Below are 19,588 nucleotides of genomic sequence, written 5' to 3' on the forward strand. Positions count from 1 at the left end.
TCGGGCCGCAGAAAGCCTATTTACAACAAGCTGTGCTTGTTACTTTCATCAAAATAGAGCACAGAGCTTTTTCTCGTGCCTTGTTTTTGTGCTTTTGGCAGGAGGTTGTTATTGTAAAGCACCAACTCCATTGTGTTCAGCCGTGCGGTGAAAGTTTAGTCGGGTGGAGATGGTCGGCCACAAAAGCTTTGTTCCGTGAGAGGTCATTGCGGTTTATAGACTTGGAAGGAGGTAACTTTAGGAGACGCAGAGCCGCTCTATCCTCGGCCGTCCTCGATCATCTTCAATTAAAGGATCGACGGTCTCCGGCGGCCGCGTTTGTCATAATCTATTGGCGATGGCACATTCCAAATATTGAAGGAGAGGACAGAAAATCAATAGGCTGGATTGGTCTGCAAGGCCCGGAGGGAGGTCTCCTTACCCAGGCTCAATTCTCCTCCATCAAGGTTCTCTTTTTACTACTGTTTGGACCATCGCTTTGAATTTCGTCAAAGGGTTTTGGGAATATCAAAAAAAGGGAGGGGGGGGACATATAGTAATGGGTTTGTAGTTCACTGACCTGCCATATGCCCTCTAGTCAAATATGCAATCACTTCTAGTCTGTCTGTAGACATGAAATGCTTTTGTTTGCACCATCTGGGATAGAACTTCATTGTTGCATACAATGAATGAATGGTTTACAAAGATGCTTGCAGATGTGGATTAAATCAAGTGTGATGAAAGAATGTTTATTATGTTGGTTGGAGAATTGAATGCGACTCTACTCAATATCTCCAGTGTCTGTCTGTCTGTCTGTTTCTCTTAATGTTGAGGACCGAGTAAGAGTAACAATGATTTTGGAAAAAAATAAATAAATAATAAATAATAATCTTACATCTCTTTTGATCGTTTATGAGGGCTTTTATCCACTCTGAGCAGACACAGTTAAAAAACAGGCGGGGGACGAATCAAGGTCAATGACTTCTTGACAAGCACTCCGCCCGTGTGGTATTATTTTTCATTCTCTGTCCACAGCAATAGCCGGTACACTTCGGTTTTTCTTCTTTTGACTTCTTTTCAACAGTAGCTATTGATTCACTGAACTGTAAAGGACCAATCATGCTGGAACTATTAGCACCCAACGGCAGTATTCATGTCTGAAAGCTGTGTGTATCCGAGAGACAAGCTAATCACTGAAAAAATAAATTCTCCCACAGGGTGGGCGACGCTACAACTAATCTGCTATGACTTATGTTTGCCCACTCTTTCTTGCTCAAGTATTTAGAACAAAGCTGAGAAGGAATATCGCCCAGAGGAGGGGGTCCACCTACGATCTATAAAGTCCTCCATCAAAACCACCTCCCTCGCTTTATGAGAACATTAATCTGAGGTTGCACTATTCTGCGGCTCTTCAAAGCACCTCGACAGAGTGAGTTGCCTTTTTTTCCTTTCCAATGCTTTTTGTTGTGTGGCCTTTGTTATACAGAATTGCAAAAAACAAAATCAATCTTGTATGTTGGATACAGACAGGGGGCCTAATTTACCAACGTGTTTGTAAAAATTGAGTGTGCTTCCCTCAGAATGAATACTTCAGCAGACAAACATCTGCAAGAGATGGAAAAGTCAGCACTTGCTGGAGCAAACATTTTTTTTGCCTTAAGCCTGCTTGCAAAGCCTCCAGCTCACCACCACCATTACACACACAGCTGCACACTGCAGCGGGCCAGTGGAGGGAGTGCACGGAGGTTGGCCTGGATACACTTTTAATTGGCAGTTCGTAGGTGCAGGATGAGTGATATGTGCCAAACAAGTGAGTACGACGAGGAGATGCACTTCAAAAGCCATCACTCCTGGAGCATAGCATTGTCTTGGCATTAGCCGTGATGAATGCAGAGCACAAGAGCTCCCCATCTACCATTATCATCAGATTCATCTCCGCCAATGCTCGGTGGTCCCACTAAAGTCTGCCATCAAGTTATTTATGACGCACATGGAAAAGGCTGTTCTTTAACAGGCCTGCCCGTGGCGGGCGGGAGCAGTACACAGAACACGAGCTTTGGATGTTTAGGAAATAAATCAAGCAGCTAAATGAGGGCAAGCAGCGGAAAGCGTAAGACCCCTTTCCTGTTAATTATGCCCCAGGCTTCAGCTTCTGGACTCTTAACAAGTTCTGGATGCCGACAACAGGCCAGACGCTGTGCTGTAGGTAGCGGCGCTAAGCTCGGCCCATCAGATCCGAGCCGGCCCGTGAATTATTTGCTGTCAATGGAAAGAAGCCAAATAAAACGTGTGCAGGATAATCTCCACTAAGGAGGCTCCACTCCAGTCGTTTCCTTTAACAACCCTGTCCCCTTTTTTATTTTTCAAAAGATTCACTTCCTAATCACAGATGAGAAATGTGCACATCAAACAGCGCCAGCGACTTTGGTCTACACAGCTGCCTTATAAAAGCAAACAAGCTATAAATAAAAGAGAATTTTATAGAGGGGCGTCTGTCGGGCATGTGGGGCTGAAATAAAGAGGGGTGAATGAAATGAAGAGGTGAACAAGTAAAGGGAGAGACAAGAAAAGGAAACTACACAAAGGAGATCAAGCAAAATGGCAACGAAATGCCACGAAATTAGTGAATGAGAATTAATCGGATAGGACAGGACAAGACTTTCTAAAGGCAGACTGGGTGATGTTACCTCTTCTGCTGAACACAATGTGATGCCATTTAGATGTGATGCCGTGAACAGGTTGGCTTAGGGTGGGACCGGTGTCACGGCTGGTAATGAAAGCCTTTCATGTGGCAGATGATAAGAGGGGGGGCGAACAAGGCAGAGGGCCCTCTGGGGAGGTGAGGACACCCGACCACCACCTCCGCCGGAGCAGTGGAGAGGAAAAGTGCGGGTGTGGGCAGGAAGCAGCTCCACGGTGACGAGACGGGTTCTTACCAAAGACAATTGACTGTTGACTAAGCCCCTGTCAATTTTTTCCATTCTTGCACAGCATGCAGTTTGTACTGCACAACGGGGAAGCTTTCCAATTTTGGAAGCACAGTTTGACATCATTTTAGACAAAAGCAGTTTCTCTCTCGAGCAATGACTGCCAATTTGGCCTCCACAAACATAACACGTCCATTTTATATTTGCATGAGTCAGTGTATTTGTTGATGTTGTTTTCAAAAAACTATTGGAATTTACAAATGTAAATGATACTGTTTGGAGAAAGGTTTTTGGAAATCTCGCCTTATCTTTGGAAAACGTTGCTAACATTTTGACTTGGAAAATTACTAGCACCGAGCTATTGAGTTCATCAATCACGCAATCTCGGGTTATCACACATTTAGCAACAGAGGTTGTTTTTCAATCCGAAGGTGTCTTGGTAGATTGTAACATATTGACAGCTCAAACTGTTATGAGTGCTCAACCAGTCAATCTGACCTTAAGTCCACCACGAGGGGTGAAAAGCCTTTTATGCTAGGCTACACTACAGCCTGCACACCCTATATCACTCTCACAGTACACGTGTGTGTGCATCTGTGCGTGCTTATGAGATAGCAAGCGAAAGTGCGATATGATTTTATGACAGCTAGAAAAACAATAGTGTGGTTAGTCACTGCAGGCTACAAAAAACATGAGGCTTTGCGAACCGCTCGATCTCGAAAGCTACTTGAAAAGTAGATTTTGGTTAAAAAAAAAAGTATGCCATCTGACCTTTACATCGAAAATGCTTTATGCATGGCCATGCATAAAGTCCACATTAATAGGATGAATTTTCTTCCCAGTCATTTTTTGTTAACAGAAAAAGGTAGCATTTAGCCAACCAACCAAGCACTAGTTTGGATAATTAATTGAAAGTTGCTGACGGCAGTAAGCGACCGTATTTTCCAGACTATAAGGCACACCGGACTATAAGGCGCACCTTCAATGAATGGCCCATTTTAAAACTGTGTCCTTATATAAGGCGCACCGGACTATAAGGCGCACCATTAATGCATCATGTCAGATTTTTAATCCAAATCAAATCATTTTCCATTTTATCTTTTTTATTTCAACTTCAGACACAACAAATTACTTTATAACCACAAAATAATGATCCATAGTCTTTTTGAGTCATGATTCATAGTCTTCGGCGGGCCACTTATGATTGATTTCATGACACAATGCTTCGGGCCAGTTTAAATTTAGGAATCCGGTCCATATATAAGGCGCAGCGGACTATAAGGCGCACTGAGAACATTTTAGGTTTTTAGGTGCGCCTTATAGTCCGGAAAATACAGTAGTTAGCTGAGTAGGCTTGTGTTGACATGGTATGGCATTGGAGCAGCTGCTGGTTGGCTACATATGCTTCCAACGTAGTTAGTGAGAATAAGCAAAGAGTCATTTAGCGTAAAGAAATCTGTATTTACTCCCATGCTGTGCTCATGTAAGCATGTTTGTTTGTATGTGGCCTTAAGAGCTTCACTCCCCAGGCGTCTCCAGTGGAATCACTCGGTCATTATCAGAAATCTCCACCTGCTGTCTTGCAAGCTTTACTTTTGACAGAAATCAATATGGCCGTCACAAGCAATCATCAGCCAACTATGTGTTTGAGTGCACACCCAGCGCGCACACAAAATGCATGCGCTCCCGCATATATAGCTAAACAAAGAGAAGTGGGAAAACAACTCACGGGGCTTTGTTTGTTGCCTTTTTGATTGCAAACAAAGTGCAAAGGAGAGGGATCATTTGACTGAGAGAGTCGGAGATGTGCATCGAGAGACCTTGTACTTTTGACACCGGCATGCCAAGCATGTTATTGAAGCTTACTTTGAAGGTGAGGGCAGAGCAGTAATTACATCTCTGCTTCTGAAAACACAGGAATCCTCGCACACGTTGCTTTGTCGGAGTCAAAACAAATTGATTTTTATTAACAATGCCAGATCGCCTGATCCTACGCACAAGAGGCGAAGGCGCATTTTGATTTATTGGAATTCACATACGCAAAGGCTGTTTTCATCTCAAAAGTTTTGTTTTTTTCCCTCAGGTGTTCCACTGTTGTGCCTCGGAGGGTTTTAAGGGGAGGTATCTTGAGCTGATCAAGGCTTCTTTTGTTTTGTTTCTATCTCCCATCAGGCCAGATGCGAGGTTATCGCCAAGCCGTTTGTCCTTACAATGCTCGTAATCTACAGAGCTGCCGCGTCTCAAATATCAATTAAATAATCAGATGCAATCTCATCCCATTGTTCCCTGCAGACAGTCCAGACCACAAAGGACTTCTGTTTACTGACCTGAATATCATTTTAAAATCACAACGCACATTTTTCAACTACACACAATATGTACACTGCTGTTCACTGAGTGTGTAGTGGTCAACTTGTCAGACTTGCAGCATGGATTTAGTTCCCACTCAGTGGCAGTGAGTGTCTGTTTCCATGTGTGCGGCGTGATTGACTGGTGACAAGTCCAGGATGTAGTCTGCTTTTAGCCCCATGTCATCTGGGATAGGGTCCAGCTTCCCACTACACTCAACAGAAAAAGTACAGACACTACTGCACTTTATTGCCTCCCCTTGGGAGAGTATTTTGCATAGTCTTTCTTTAGCTTGCTTGGAAGAACCAGTTTCCACCTAATTTACAATTACGGTGAAATATCTTAAGCCTGAAATTGCACGACACATTTTTTTATGTTTTCTAAAAACAAGAAAACATTCAGCAAATGTGAAGAGTACAGCTTGCATATGACTGAGATTTATTTATTTTTTTAATCAAGGACGTTAGTATTTTTTTCATTTATATACTAATATCAGTAAGTTAAAACTCACTTAGACAATTATGCTCTTATCTTAATTTTATAATAATCAAGCTGTACATGCAACTGTTGTGATCATTTTGTAATAATTACATATCGAGAAAATCATTTAACTTTATATTTCACAGTGATAAATATTGACAGTATATAATTGTAAAACTCCTGCCAAAATGTTGCTTTATAATGTCACAAACAAAGACAGACTGAAAATATCAGTAAAGGTCATCGGAAGGTGTGTCAGACCTCTACCTACATTGGGATATTTACAGTCAACGTCTGGGACAAGCTGTCGTGTTTGAGCAAGAGACCAATGAGCATGCAGCTTCATCAAAGCAACAACTGCCACGGGCTGCCATGTGAGGGCCCGTGTGTCACACATCATTTCCCTCGGGCCTTCATGTCTTTTGGCAGTCAAATGAGTCGGGCCAAACATTCCCATTTACACAACGCGATGACACGTTTTTGTTTTATATCGCACTAGCAGCGCTTCATGCGGATATTTACCGACATGCTGGTATGAGAAGTACTGGTCAGCCCAAAACTAAAAAACAATCACGTGACGGGATGGGAATGAGGGGTTCAAAATTAATAATTAAAACTGTAACTACAACAAACTACCTGAATGTAATTTATTATCTAGGATACAAATCAGTTTGATGCATGTATTATACTAAACAAATGAGAAGGGACGCTTGTGTCTCACTACTCCAAGGTGCATAGTTGTGAAATTATTTCATACATTCTTGCTTGTCGGGTTGCTTTGCCAAAAGTAACATTTAAAAGTCGGGCAAGTGTCTGTGGGGGAGAGGCGCTTCATGCGATGTTGAGTGACAAAAGACTGTGTGAAACCCGCAGAGCACAAGAACGCAGCACCCAGCTGGTAACTGTGCTCTAAAAATATACATTATAGCTGAAAGTACCAACTGTCATATCACAAATTTATCCAATATGTAAACCACATAGTGAAATTGATGTGTGTTTTGTTTGGATTCTTTTTACTGTAGCATTTGTGTCAGTGAAGTAATGACGGACAAAAAAAATATATTAAGTGGTCAGTGTGATGACGACTGAGGACAGAAGGAATATACAATACATAAAATAACAATAATAATAATAATAATAGACTCAGAATAAAAGACTCAAAAAAATTTTCACATTAGTTTTTCACAAAATAACAGCTACTGGCATGGTTACAAGTCTGTTATCAAGATGAATTTTTTTACTATATAACTCGCCAAAACTGAGGTCTCAGAGCAACAAGATGAACGGTCCCCTTTTTGTAGACCTTCTTTTTCCTTCCTTCTCATGCTACTTCCGTGCCAAACCAGCTTTTCTGGCACTGGCACTCCCACCACATTCAAAGTCACTTGGCCAATTTTGATGCTTGATGTCATCGCCAGTCTGGTCATGACTTTACGTGTCTTTGAGCCAAAAAATTTTTTGTGGTACAAACGTGCGAGTACGTTCTTTCCGCAAGTTCTTTATGTACACATTGTAGAGGTGGTAGTGTTCAGTATTGCAGATGTTTGTTTGCAGTGCTTTACAGAATAGATTTATTTCTGATTGCTTAAATCTAGGTCGTCAATAGTTAAGCGGCAGAAAGCTCTTAGCTCGTGTTTTGGTATGAGTATCTCTTGAGCTAGTGACCTCTGCAGTTAGATTTACTGCTGTGACAGGAAAACAAACTCCTCCAATTTCCACTGATCACCAGAGGGCTCCTTTGGTGGTGGGTGGGGTCCCAAGCTATAAATTTGAAAAGGTTTCTATATGAAAGGGCAGCAGGGAAAAGTAGCTAATTCATCAAAGCGAACAGTTGTAGACTTTTGCAAAGAGAGCAAAGGGCTCCGTAAATCATTACTAATCAGACACCCGTAAGCAAATTAAACTGGTGAAAGAATCAATGGTCCCGGATCGATGGGTGTAAAGGACAGCTGATTTGACCCCAGAGAACTGTGGAATTCCAGAGGCCACGCAGAAAGCCACAGATCTGTTTCCACTTCATGGCCGCAGCTGTCAGTCTTCATTCATGTCAAGGCGGGCCGTCGACTTCGAAGGTAACTCAGCCAAGCTTGACTAAAACAAAACCTTGGAGGGCAAAGCAATATAGGACAGAGAGAAGTCTGATGGCATCTCGCTGGATGGACGGAAGATTAAGGTGAGATCTCGCTCTGTCTGAATTCGCACCCCCCCCCCCCTCCTCCTCCCAAAAGAAAAAGTCTCTGGAGGTGGATGCAGTCCTCAGACTGCAGCTGTGCAACAGATGGCCTCAAGTTCACGGATGGCTCATTTCCACATCTTTAAGGTCACAGATAACGGCTTCACCGACGGCAATTTCAACTTTGACTTGTTGGCCTGACAAGAAGAGCACATTAAATCATTTACTCATTAAAGATTCTCTCTTTCCATGAATCTCTCTCTGTCCATCTACTATCCTCCCACCACTTTGAATTACAACAGATGGCTCCTCAATGTCTTTTTGCCAGTCAGTCTATTCCTCCATCCATCACTGCAGTGCAGCCTTCGATAACCTCAACAACGAGAATAAGTAATAGTGGTCAGGCTGATATTTGACGTCAGGATGACACCTCAAGACTGAGGTCATTCTCGGACATTCATGCTTACCAGATATTCCATCTTAAGTGGTTGTTCACCCTAACTTTCCCTTTCTCACTGCATCTTCGGAATAAATAAATCGAATAGAAAAGCTCACAGTATATCTAAATGCTGCTTCAGTAAAAAAGAGATAGGTGAAGTGCAAAATACACAATTTGACACATGAAGGTTCGTAATTACAAATTGCCTTTGCGTATGATCCTGCAGGACAAACGTAATGGAGCAGTCAAACTGCTTCTGAATGCTCGAGTGGATATTCTGATGATGGATGACAAAAAGCGCATTTTCCCAAAATTCTGAACTGTGCAACTTCATTCGCTTGTGTGATTTTTGCTTCATAAATTGTTGTTTTTTTTTAATAAAAAGTTGCTATTGATTTTTTTTCACCTTTAAATCATTAAGATGTTATTCATTCCACAATGACAGCATGAATAAATCAGTATTCACTCAATTATCACACATTTGAACTTGCTTCACTCGAACCCCCAGGTCACACACTTGCACATCCCCCACGGCACCTTTGCATGCGTGATGTCGAATATAGTTGTGAATTCGGCAAATGTTTCACCTTGTTAGAAGCGTACAATTATAGCACGAACCCCTGAGGCAAACCTAATCTCAAAGTGAAGGGAAATCTTCTATTATATCAAGCGAAATTACTGTGAGCTTTTCTCGGCCTATTCCGATAAGATACCGATCAGGCAAATAGATTGGCTTTTTCATTATCTCTGGAGTGATCTAGGAAGGCATTGGGTAGATAATTTGCTAATGTTTCCTGTGACCTCTCCAGTTTTAAATGTTGTCTTTGGCTACACGTCAACTAAAGCCTTGTGTTTACCGCGGCGTAAAAATTCGGTCACTATTAATATTCTCAAACACACAAATGGGTTTTTACATTTTATCTGTTACAGTATTTTACAAAGTATAGTCTTAAGGCGACTTATGTTGTTGGCAGTGAGGTTTCTTGAGTTCTTTATAGACCTTGTGTGTGTGTTCACAAAAACAATAATAATGCCAAAGAATTGGAGCGAAATGCAAAGTGGGGGGAAAAAATTATATATTGTTAACTAGGCAACTGAAGTCCAATCTATATTTCAATGAGCAGAAATCTGCTCTCATTTCCCGGCATTTTGAAGTGAGGTTTAATTATTTGGCATCTAATTAACAAAATGAAATGAGCTGCTTTGATGTGGGGAATTTAAAGAAATAAACGCGCAGGGTGAAATCATTTTAATTATTGAGTTACTTTGTCTTTCCTCATTAAAGTAGGTGCACAATTTCATCAAGACATGGGAGCGCGCAATAAACACCAAGGCTTAGCTATTTGAATGTTTTTCATATACGATTTAATTTCGCCCAAATATGCAGACGTATAAAAAGGTTTGGAGCTTCGTCATTCAGGTGCTGCAGTCTCACTCTTTGACAAAATTGAGACTAACTTTTTGTTTGGCTCAGATCAACGTGAAAGCTTTTTCTGATTATGATCTTAAATGTATAAAATGTGTTTCAAGGAGAAATGTCTTTGGTATCAAAACTATAAATTAATTCAAGATAACTGAATTGACGCTCACATTTAGCAATCGTGGAACCATCAACGCACGTTCAATTCAGAACTGACTTTTTCATCTATTGGTTGTGCCGCACATTTGTTTTGAATTAAACCCAAACAACCAGTACCAATTTGATCCATATTAGGGTCACGGGTGAAAGGCAGGGTACACCCGGGACAGGTCGCCGACCAATCCTCAGAAGCACGCATTCACAAAGCCGAACAATGGCAACTCCCACTTCATTCTGCATTTTAAAAGCTCGTTCAAATGTATTCAATTCAGTACGTTTAGTGGCCCGGTGCCACCCACTCCTCATGGAGTTATTAAATCAGTCGGCAGCAGTGTGGCTCTGTCACAGCCGGTATTAGAACGCCATCCCCCCCCTCCTATTACCAGGTGCAGCCCTGTGATTTAAAGCTTTGATTCTGTTCAAATGACAACAAAGGTGAGCCCACAGTTGACGCTCCTAATTCATCATTCCCTGCTTGATAAGAGCCGGATTAATGCTTTTAATGCGACGGTTGCAGGCAATCATCCATTTTAAAGCTGGCTCCCCAGAGGATGCAGCTGAAAAGGGAAAACACCTGAAACACAAATGTAGCGGGGCGGGCGAGGGATGGAGGTGGGGGGGGTGCATGGCAGGGATAGGCAGAACACTGTACGCCATTATTTTTACGTTAAGCATCGCACCAGTTTCCCCCATCTTGTTCAGCCTGTGGCATCTGGCATGAATCCCAGGAGCAGATGGTTGCAAGAACCCGGTTAAAGTTCGACCTAAATGATATCATTTAAAAATCAGAGCTGTCCTCAAAAATATATATTTTTTTCAATATTCATGTTTTTACAGTTTTTCTGCCTTAATACCCCATTACAAAGTCATTCCATGCTTAACATCTGTTGACTCCTTCACCTTTGCTCTATAGCCTCTAACCTGTGCAGAGGCATGGGATTTGCAATGAAAATGATCCATTATCCAGATGTATCTGGACAGAACCAGCTCCCTCCCAGCTGTTGCTCTGATCTCTACTTTAATTGTCTCTGAACTGTCGCCAAAGAAAACTATGGACGATGAGAAGACAACTGTTGCTCTTGACAGAAATAGGCCCATGTGAAACTTGACATTGCCCCCCACTACCCCATCCGACCCTTCTTGTAACCTTTAACCACATTTAAAGAGGACAGCATTGCTTGAGAAAATATTGGGTAATCCTACCAAAACAATGGAAAGTACATCTCTCCATCTCTTTCGGTCAATATTGGGAAAAGTGTCGTCATTTCCCATCGCTCAGATAATGTTGATATTTGTGTAGTTGGCAACTAACTTTCCTTTGGGCATTGTAAAATAAAGTGTTTAACCTTCCGTGCGATCTCTTCCAAAATTCTTGCAAAATGAAAGCAGCAAGACATTTCTTGCATTGATTAACAAGTTGAGAGGCACAGAGGTGGAAAGGCTAAGACTAATGTGAATTAATGACACTACAAAAAGTGGTGTCGGGAAATAAATGGAGAACAATGTCTTTAATTAGACATGGTAATTAAGGACAACCCTGAGTGGCCGCTTTCATCTTGAAACGAATGGATGTATTATTTTTCTTTGAATTAATGCAGATTCCATCTTATTGATATACATTCGGGGGAAACAGTAGCAGTAAAGATGAGCGTTGAGTGTTTTTTTTTTTAAAAAAAGACAAGGCTGAATAGATCTTGAATGCCATTTACACAGGTTTCAAGTTGACACTCACTTCAAATGAATTTTGCTGGCCTATTTTATTTCTAATCACATTCAAAGCCTCCCTTATTTGCATTAACAGAACATCAGCTGTGCGCTGTTAACGCTTGCCTCAAATGTCCTGCCAGTATACCATATTATGATTAATTTATGAATGAATATGCATGCAATTCTAAAATGAGCACGTCGTGATTAAAAGCATAGAAAAATAAAGTGATGGATGACTTTCTACTTGATGCCCATTTATATACTAAACAGACAGTCACAGATTTATGTTTGATTATCCTGAACTTCAAAAACTAGAGTTCATATTTACTAAGATGCTCTCTGCTCACTTGAGAGGGAAAATGGAAATAATCTAAGGAAACAGGACAGGAGAAATTGTAAAAAAAAACAACAACTCTGAATCATTTAAATGCAGTATCAAATCCTAACATGTTCTCGCGTACCGGAACAACCTACAAAGTGTCTGCGCTTTAATGACGGTACTAGGTCAGAGCAAGGTGCTGGAGGCACAAGCTCAGAGCTGTGATGTTTCATTATCATCCCCCGTTAGCTGCATTGACAACACAGTAGGCCGCTTTAATTACTCCCCATCAGTGGGGGAGTCAGCGCCACTTCAGAGACACTCTCTAATCACCCCTCTTCTCTTTTCCTCTGCAGGGCACTCATTGTCTCCTACATACAGTATCATTTCCCTATACTTTATGACCACCATTGGACTACAACGTGGAAGCTTTGCTTAAGGGGGTTAGCTTGATTGGCATTTGGGTGTTTTAGCCCCAGGAACAGGCTTTGCAACGCATCTGCTCAGTAACCCTGCAGAGCTGATTTCACTGTTACTGTGGAAAATTGACTTTTATTAGGGGAGCCCAAACTTTCTTCCCCCAGCCACTTCATCCGGCTCCTCTGAGGGAATTTCTAGCCGTTCCCAGGCCAGTAGGGAGACATAATCTCTCCACCAGGTTTTGGTTCCTCCTCCTAGTGGGACGTGCCCGAAACACCTCATCAGCCTGATCAGATGCCCGGACCACCTCATCTGGCAGCTCTACTCTGAGCGCCTCCTGGATGACCAAGCTTCTCACAGGGGAAACTCATTCCAGCTGGATCTTGTTATTTTCATCATGACCATAGGTGAGGTTAGGAACGTAGACCGACTGGTAAAACGAGACCTTCAACTATCAGCTAAGCTCTCCACAATCATCACAATGGACTGACACAAAGGCCGAGTCACTGCAGACGAATCAAGATCATTGGGGACTCAGAAATGCCTCCAGCCACAATAAGGTGATGGCTCAGGGCTGGGTACTATTATTATTTTGAGCAGGGATAGTCAGTAGTAGTTGTAATATTTTCACCATTCCATTTGTGGTTTCAAAGATATCAAGACTGACAACATAAGACAACAATATCTTTTACATAAATTTTCCACGGTTTTTGTATATATTCTGATATCTGATGTATTAAAAGCGAGACAGAAAGACAGATTGTTTGTGCAGTAAAAAAAGAGAAAGAAATTGGGAGCCAAGTGTTAAAATTGGATTGCGCTCCTACTGTACTTCCAAATTGGACAAGAAACCAAACACATCATTTGTGAAGAGGTCAGCTCAGGAAGCACCAGCGAAGACTGATTGCATCTAAAATAACTTGTGTCTCATCGTTTATGAGCCATGCAGAATTTGTCCTAATGGGAAATGACTTGCAGCACAGCCTCTGCACAGATGATGGGGATTTCACTGTTGACAAAAGCGGTTCAGAGGGGACAGCTCGCATTGTCTTCTTTTACTGCCCATCAAGCAGTATACAAAGTCCTCCATCCCTCCACTGTGAGCATGCCAAGGCTCTTTGTTAGCCTGAATGCAAGTCTATTCATCTCAGGGCGAACAACACAACACAGTAATAACACAGTCATGAGTTTTGACTGATGTCATTGAGGCGAAGTGCTGCCTCTGTAAGCTGGAACCAGCGCCGGGCCCGCTTGACCATCGAGGCCCACTGACCTCGGCGTGACCCGGTCCGGCGCTAACGCCGCTGCTGGCTCTTTACAGACTCAGACCAAGCATCAACAACAGCCGGGCTGCTTAATGCCAAATCCAGGTTAACCTCCCGACCTCCCTCGGCCCCCCTGCCTTCTGGCCAAACACAGACATGGGGCTGATGTTTCCCCAGGCCATTTTTCACAGCTAATGACGTGGAATAATATTGGTAGGGTTCGTTGTGCGACGTATCAGCACTACTCATTTTTCCTCCGCAGTTTTGATTACCACATGCAAACAAAGTCATTACAGCTGCCCTAGTTCCTTCTTAGTATATACACTTTTGCGCTGGGCATTATGTTCTACATGCATGAATATGAAACGTACGGAATATGGTAGCAGATGTCATGAGCATTCAACAATGCTGAATGGTTTAGGAGCTGTTACTATATGGGAACTAGGTCACTATTCAAACCCACTGGCTCGCATTGACTGTTTCGAGTGACTATTGATTTTCTGACTAAAGCAATGACTTCATTAATATCACCATTAGTCTGCCATCTGACATAAATGGGTAGTTTGGCGGCGCAGGCCGTAATTCCGGTAGATATGAATCACAAAATTAGATGCATTAAACATTCAGTACATTTGACAACAAATGTGCACTCTAGTCATGGTAAAGGTTGCACTTCGCAATGGGGCCATTCAGTTTGCCTCGACGCTCACAAACATTGCGAAACAAATGCTGTCGTTTACTTTGAACTTCATTTTGGGATTTTCATTTTGAGGGGAACAAAATCAGCAGATTCTTTTTTTCCTTGGGCTTTCAAAACAGAATCGACAATGAGTGAAGGATTATTTTCTTTTTGATCCAGGGATGCCAGTTTAGTTAAAACAAAAGAATAACTATGGGCTCGTGTGAATTGCAAGATGCATAGAAGACTCACTCTCCCAAAAAAACACAAAAGAAGTACGGTGTGTGTGCGTGCATGCGTGCGTGCGTGCGTGCGTGTAAGCAGACTAGAGAAAGGGAAATAGGATTTGAGATCTATATTAAAACTGTAAATAGCGTTTCAAGATTAGTGACGGGCAGGAGGAGGTGACAGCGAGAGTCTGTGAAAAGTGGATTTCCCCCTCCCCACTGTGTCTATTTTGATTGCAGGAGCCTTGACAAGCTTTGACTTGATTGTGAGAAGGCGACATGCACAGCCGAGCCTTGATGACTTTGTTTGAGGCATGTCGAGATCTTTTGGTGACTGAAAGGAACGCAAATCAGGATTACGTATTACACAGTCATATTCATGCAGTCGGCATTACGGGCTCTGAAGTGTCTGGCAAGACATTGTTGTTGCCTTTCCTCGCTCCCTCTGCGTGTGCTGTAATTGCCAAGATCTGGCTTTCAGAGACGAGAACCATTTCATTTGAAGTCATACAACCAAGGGATGGACGCTGCCACTCTGCTCGAAATAAATAATTTGGTGGTGTCATATAGTAAGCAAAGAAATGTCCCAAATTTGTCAAAGACATCTTTTGTTGAATGCCCCCAGAAAAATAGTAAAGAATAGTAAAGCAGATCACCTCAAAGTGATCGCCCCTGACGCTTTGCACTTTTAAAATCAACCAAAACCTTTTAAAAATATGTTTTAGTATACCGCAAGACATCAGTTCAGCAAGAATTAAAGGAGTAACTCATTAGCTTTTGGCAGTTAACACTTTAGCAGGTGAAAAATTAAGTCACGCTAACACTTAGTATATGTAGATTTAAATTTAATATTAAGCAATGAATAATTCATCTTGGGCAAAGCTCACAATGGTCTGCTTTCAATGCACAATTAGAGTAAACTGGATGGACCGCTACTTCTGACACAATGGAGACTAAAATAACCTCGAACCAACTCCAGAGGATGTATAATTTCAAGTCTGATAGACTAAAGTATGATATCATTCAAACCATGTGCCATATCTGACAAATCCTATATATCATTCATTTTTTGCTTCCGTAACCTCACAAGAGCTACAGTAAAAGGGGGCACGTATTATTTTTGAAGAAGAAAAAGTGGAGCTGCCAAACGCCCTTCAATTGACTTCCTCCCCAGCCCCCATCGCTCTTATACAAAACTTGGCTGTCGCATCATCAGGCGCCATTAAGTCATCGCATGTGCCTGACACTGGGGCGATGTGTGTGCTCTGGCCCTCTCCCAGCCCTGAGCCTTTATCACCATACAACCTCTCTGTGACAGACAGGACTGATCTCCCTTGCAGCTACCCTCCACCGTGCCAGTAAAAGGACAGCATTGGAAAAGGTCCCCCGAGGGCCACTGAGGATGGACTCATGAATCAAACATGCGCCTGAAGCTTGCTTCCTATCACCCAGGTCAGCCCGAGCATTAATACGTGGTGGCTCCAGGGAGCTACCTACTGTGACCTCCCCGGTTTCCCCCAACAGTAGGGCACTGACCTCGGGTGCCAAAGAGGGCCTCCCTCCAACATGATCACGTCACATTATGTCCGCATACCGAGGAAGCGGTGCCACCCATAATGACGGGGATGAGTGAAACAAAAAAGAATAAAAGTGAGTGAATGGATTGTATTGTTGATTTTCTTTTTGGTGACGCTATCGCACCTGTTGTGAAACTATAGCATAAATGTACAGGTACATCGGGGCGCGCCACCTCTCAAACCATGTAATTCCATCTGAAGACAGTCCAAATGATGTCTTAAGAACCAAAACAGCGTGAATGATGGACCACAATATAACAGGAGAGCACTGTAATCGAATAAGACTCAACGCTAGCGAGGAACTTGCCTCTCTCATCAATATTGAACGCAATCATCTTAAGAGAAAATCCAGCATCTATCAAAACCTGAAGGAGCTAGACACAAACGGTGCCGCGTAGATAAAACATAACCTCGTCGGGGGGGGTGGGGAACAAGTTGCAGCCATAGAGCATGAAGGATCAAATAGACTACAAAAAGGCAACTCGATTCTTTGATGCAATGCCGGGCCGCGTGAGTAAAATCGACTGTGTACGGGGCCTTCCAAAAACACCACCAATCTTCATTGGCCAGACGGGGTGTGATATATGTGACTGTCTTCCAGCGTAAATTAGGCAGTCCAGAGCGCTGCGTGCTAAAGCATGACGGAGGCCGGACAGTGCACTAACTCAGCCGGCCCGGTGCCATGCGTAGCAGCTTCTCTGTGCTGCGCCGTGCCATAAATCACCAGCTGGGGGGAAATGAATCGCTGTCCGTCTGAGCTGGACGCACCAGCTGGCACCGCCATCACCTGGCCAGCAGGAGCCCACACCGACACCGGAGCGAGTGAAATCAAGAAAAATGAGGCATGGAGGCAGACGGAGCCATAGCCCCGCACTCTCTCATTAGTCTCCTCCGGGCTTCCTCCTCACTGAGCTCGTCTGAAGTGAAAGGGCACACAAAATATATTTCAGAGTGTCACCTAGGGGGAGGAAAAAAAGGGGAAAAATGATCACCCCCGGTCTCCTCACAAATCTATGTAGCACCATGCTGGCAGACAGCATTAGTGTTTCTCTGGGAGGCAACGGGATGGAGTGCAGCTCAGGGAAAGGCCGAGTCACTACTTTGTGTTATTTAATGGAGTCTGCTATGTGAACAAAAGCATAGCCATACAGATATTTTAATCTGTTAATTCATTATTGATCTTACTTGCTTTATTTTCCGATGGCATTTTCTGCGTTCCGGTACCGAGGTTATCATTTTCACTTCCTGACATGGCCACTTTTTCTTCATACGTTTTATTTTACTGGAAGCAATGACCCAAACCGATTGGGGATTCAACTCTGCATCCAGAAGTAGTTAACAGGATAAGAAAAAAAAAAGGTGTTGTTGAATAGATTTACACTTTTCAATATTGCAGAGTTGCTCGTCGAGAGACCACTTATATGCTGACCGCTGCCATTATGAGGAGCTGTGTGGGTGTCAGAACCGAGGTACTCGTGGAGAAAATGGCTTGAAATTACATCAATACAGCCGCATTAAAAAGTTGGAGTGATCTAAAACAGGATAGATTTGATCTTTTATGGAAACTGGACTGTTGTTTACCTCCAGTGACTTGAATGAGCCACTTTTTTGGCATTAATCTCCACACCCCCATGAGAGAACTGATTTGGAGCAAAGGGACAGTCAAAGTCAGGATAACATGATGAAAAAGGGGGCATTCTAAATGAACAGATGTAGCCTCGATTGACAGCAAATTTGAGGCTCGGGGCACAACACGTGATTGGCAAAGCTAATTTCCTGCCAACATCCACGTCGGTTCTCGCCTAATTTCGCTGGTCCTGCGGCAGAGCCGTGCAGGTCCATCACAGTTTCTGATGTGGTGGATTAGCTCGTCTCTCCTGTCACAAGGGCTGTGATGAATGGCAGGAAGGAAGCGAAAATGCACTGGCTGCTCATTGGATTGGGGCGGGGGGGCGGGGCAAGGTGATAACTGGCCAGCAAGTTGACCTCAGGCTCATATCTCACCTTGCTGTCCCTTCCCCTCCCTGTGGCTGTGACCCCCCGCAGATGTCCAGGTGTACGTTCACATATCTGCAGCGCACTCATCAGTCGTAGTAGACTACGGCATGACTTTGACACATGCTTTGACAGGGAATCCAATTCCATCAGTGTCTGAAGGTCCCTTGGATAAAGTAGATAGCGTCCACTGAATCCCCTCCCGTTTATATGAAAAGGGCATGTACTGTGTAAAGGTCAGGTATTTTAAAAGAGATGCATTTGATATGGAGGTAGATAACAATCACAGCCTTGTGAAACTGGCCGTCTGCTTAGTTTTCAAAGAATGTTCGGCGCAGAGGCTGAGCTGAGTTGTTTTTTACCTTCCTGACATGTTTGAAATTTTTCTTTTACACACACACACACAAAACTAAATTGTAAATGCAATGTAGAGTGAAAAAAACTCAAACCACAGTATCAGCATTTGAACGTATTCAAAAGTCAACTAGCTTTTTTTGTTTTTCGCAGCAGTTCTTTGCCATAGTAAAATGAATGTTGACTATATTAATTTGCATTTATTGACATTCGAGTTAAACAGCGACAAATTTGGACAGTTGTGTAATAACTTAACTGTTCCCTCTGCATCTACCTTTGGACCGGTCAGCCACCAATAACCCCCTGCTGAGAAATAATTGAATATTGTTAGCATTGCTAAAACAACACGCACACAAAAAAGTGAGTGCTGTTTATCTACCGATGGACTTGTTGTTTCTTTTATTATTTTGTTAATGCATCCAATTGTAATAGGTCATGCAACTTCTCTGTCAATCCAACGGCCGATTAATCTTTTCTCAATTAACGACATTTTTTTTCTTTTATCGTGCCTTATCTTCAGGTTATTGATTGTCTGAAAATGCCTTACAGGGATTATATTTTGAGTTATTGCACCACCTGTTGCGTTGACAGCATGCAAATAAATGCATCAGTATATAGATTTTTCTGCAAAACATCATTGGTATGGATATTTAGAATTTTAGCATTTTTTGAGGGGGGCAAATAGGGGGTTGCTAAAATAAAATTATTTAAATGAGTGTGTACCTCTGGACATAGCTCTCTGCAGCTGCCACGCTTACCAGTTTCCACACACACAACCCAACCTAGCAACATCATCCCCTCAACTCCTCCAATTCGGCTGCAATCATGCAGCTATGCAAATGTTGTGTACTGAGAGTTTGTTGCTAAATCCTCCAGGACATCAATCCCAGCTGCCTGAGTCCTCAAAGTTGACCACCCAAGGGAGGCAATACTAGGAAGTCATTTCTGCAGACACAGCCTCTACATTGCCAAAGAGCGCCCGCCAACTCTGAGAGTCCTTGAGAACTATATACTAAAACATCCATTTTCAGTTGGGCGACATTTATAATGGTGAACAGAAATCAATCACACTAAACCCTGCACAGACCTACTGAATATGTCTGCTTATTTGGCTGGGGG

General features: G+C 42.7%; 1 protein-coding gene across 2 annotated transcripts in view; it reads right to left on the reverse strand.

Annotated features, from left to right (window-relative positions):
- The window catches only part of fam222aa (family with sequence similarity 222 member Aa), an 88,319-nt gene that overhangs the window by 57,321 nt on the left and 11,410 nt on the right, over nucleotides 1–19,588 (reverse strand). The window contains exon 10 of one of the 2 annotated variants that reach the window (XM_068650079.1): nucleotides 8,011–8,105. The exons of the other annotated variant lie outside the window; for it this stretch is intronic. Coding sequence (XP_068506180.1) covers nucleotides 8,026–8,105 — 80 coding nt within the window. The 3' untranslated portion in view covers nucleotides 8,011–8,025. Of the gene's footprint in view, nucleotides 1–8,010; nucleotides 8,106–19,588 lie in introns of those variants that run through there. 2 annotated transcript variants of the gene reach the window in all.

Source organism: Syngnathus scovelli, chromosome 3, assembly GCF_024217435.2.
Source record: "Syngnathus scovelli strain Florida chromosome 3, RoL_Ssco_1.2, whole genome shotgun sequence".
Taxonomy (NCBI): domain Eukaryota; kingdom Metazoa; phylum Chordata; class Actinopteri; order Syngnathiformes; family Syngnathidae; genus Syngnathus; species Syngnathus scovelli.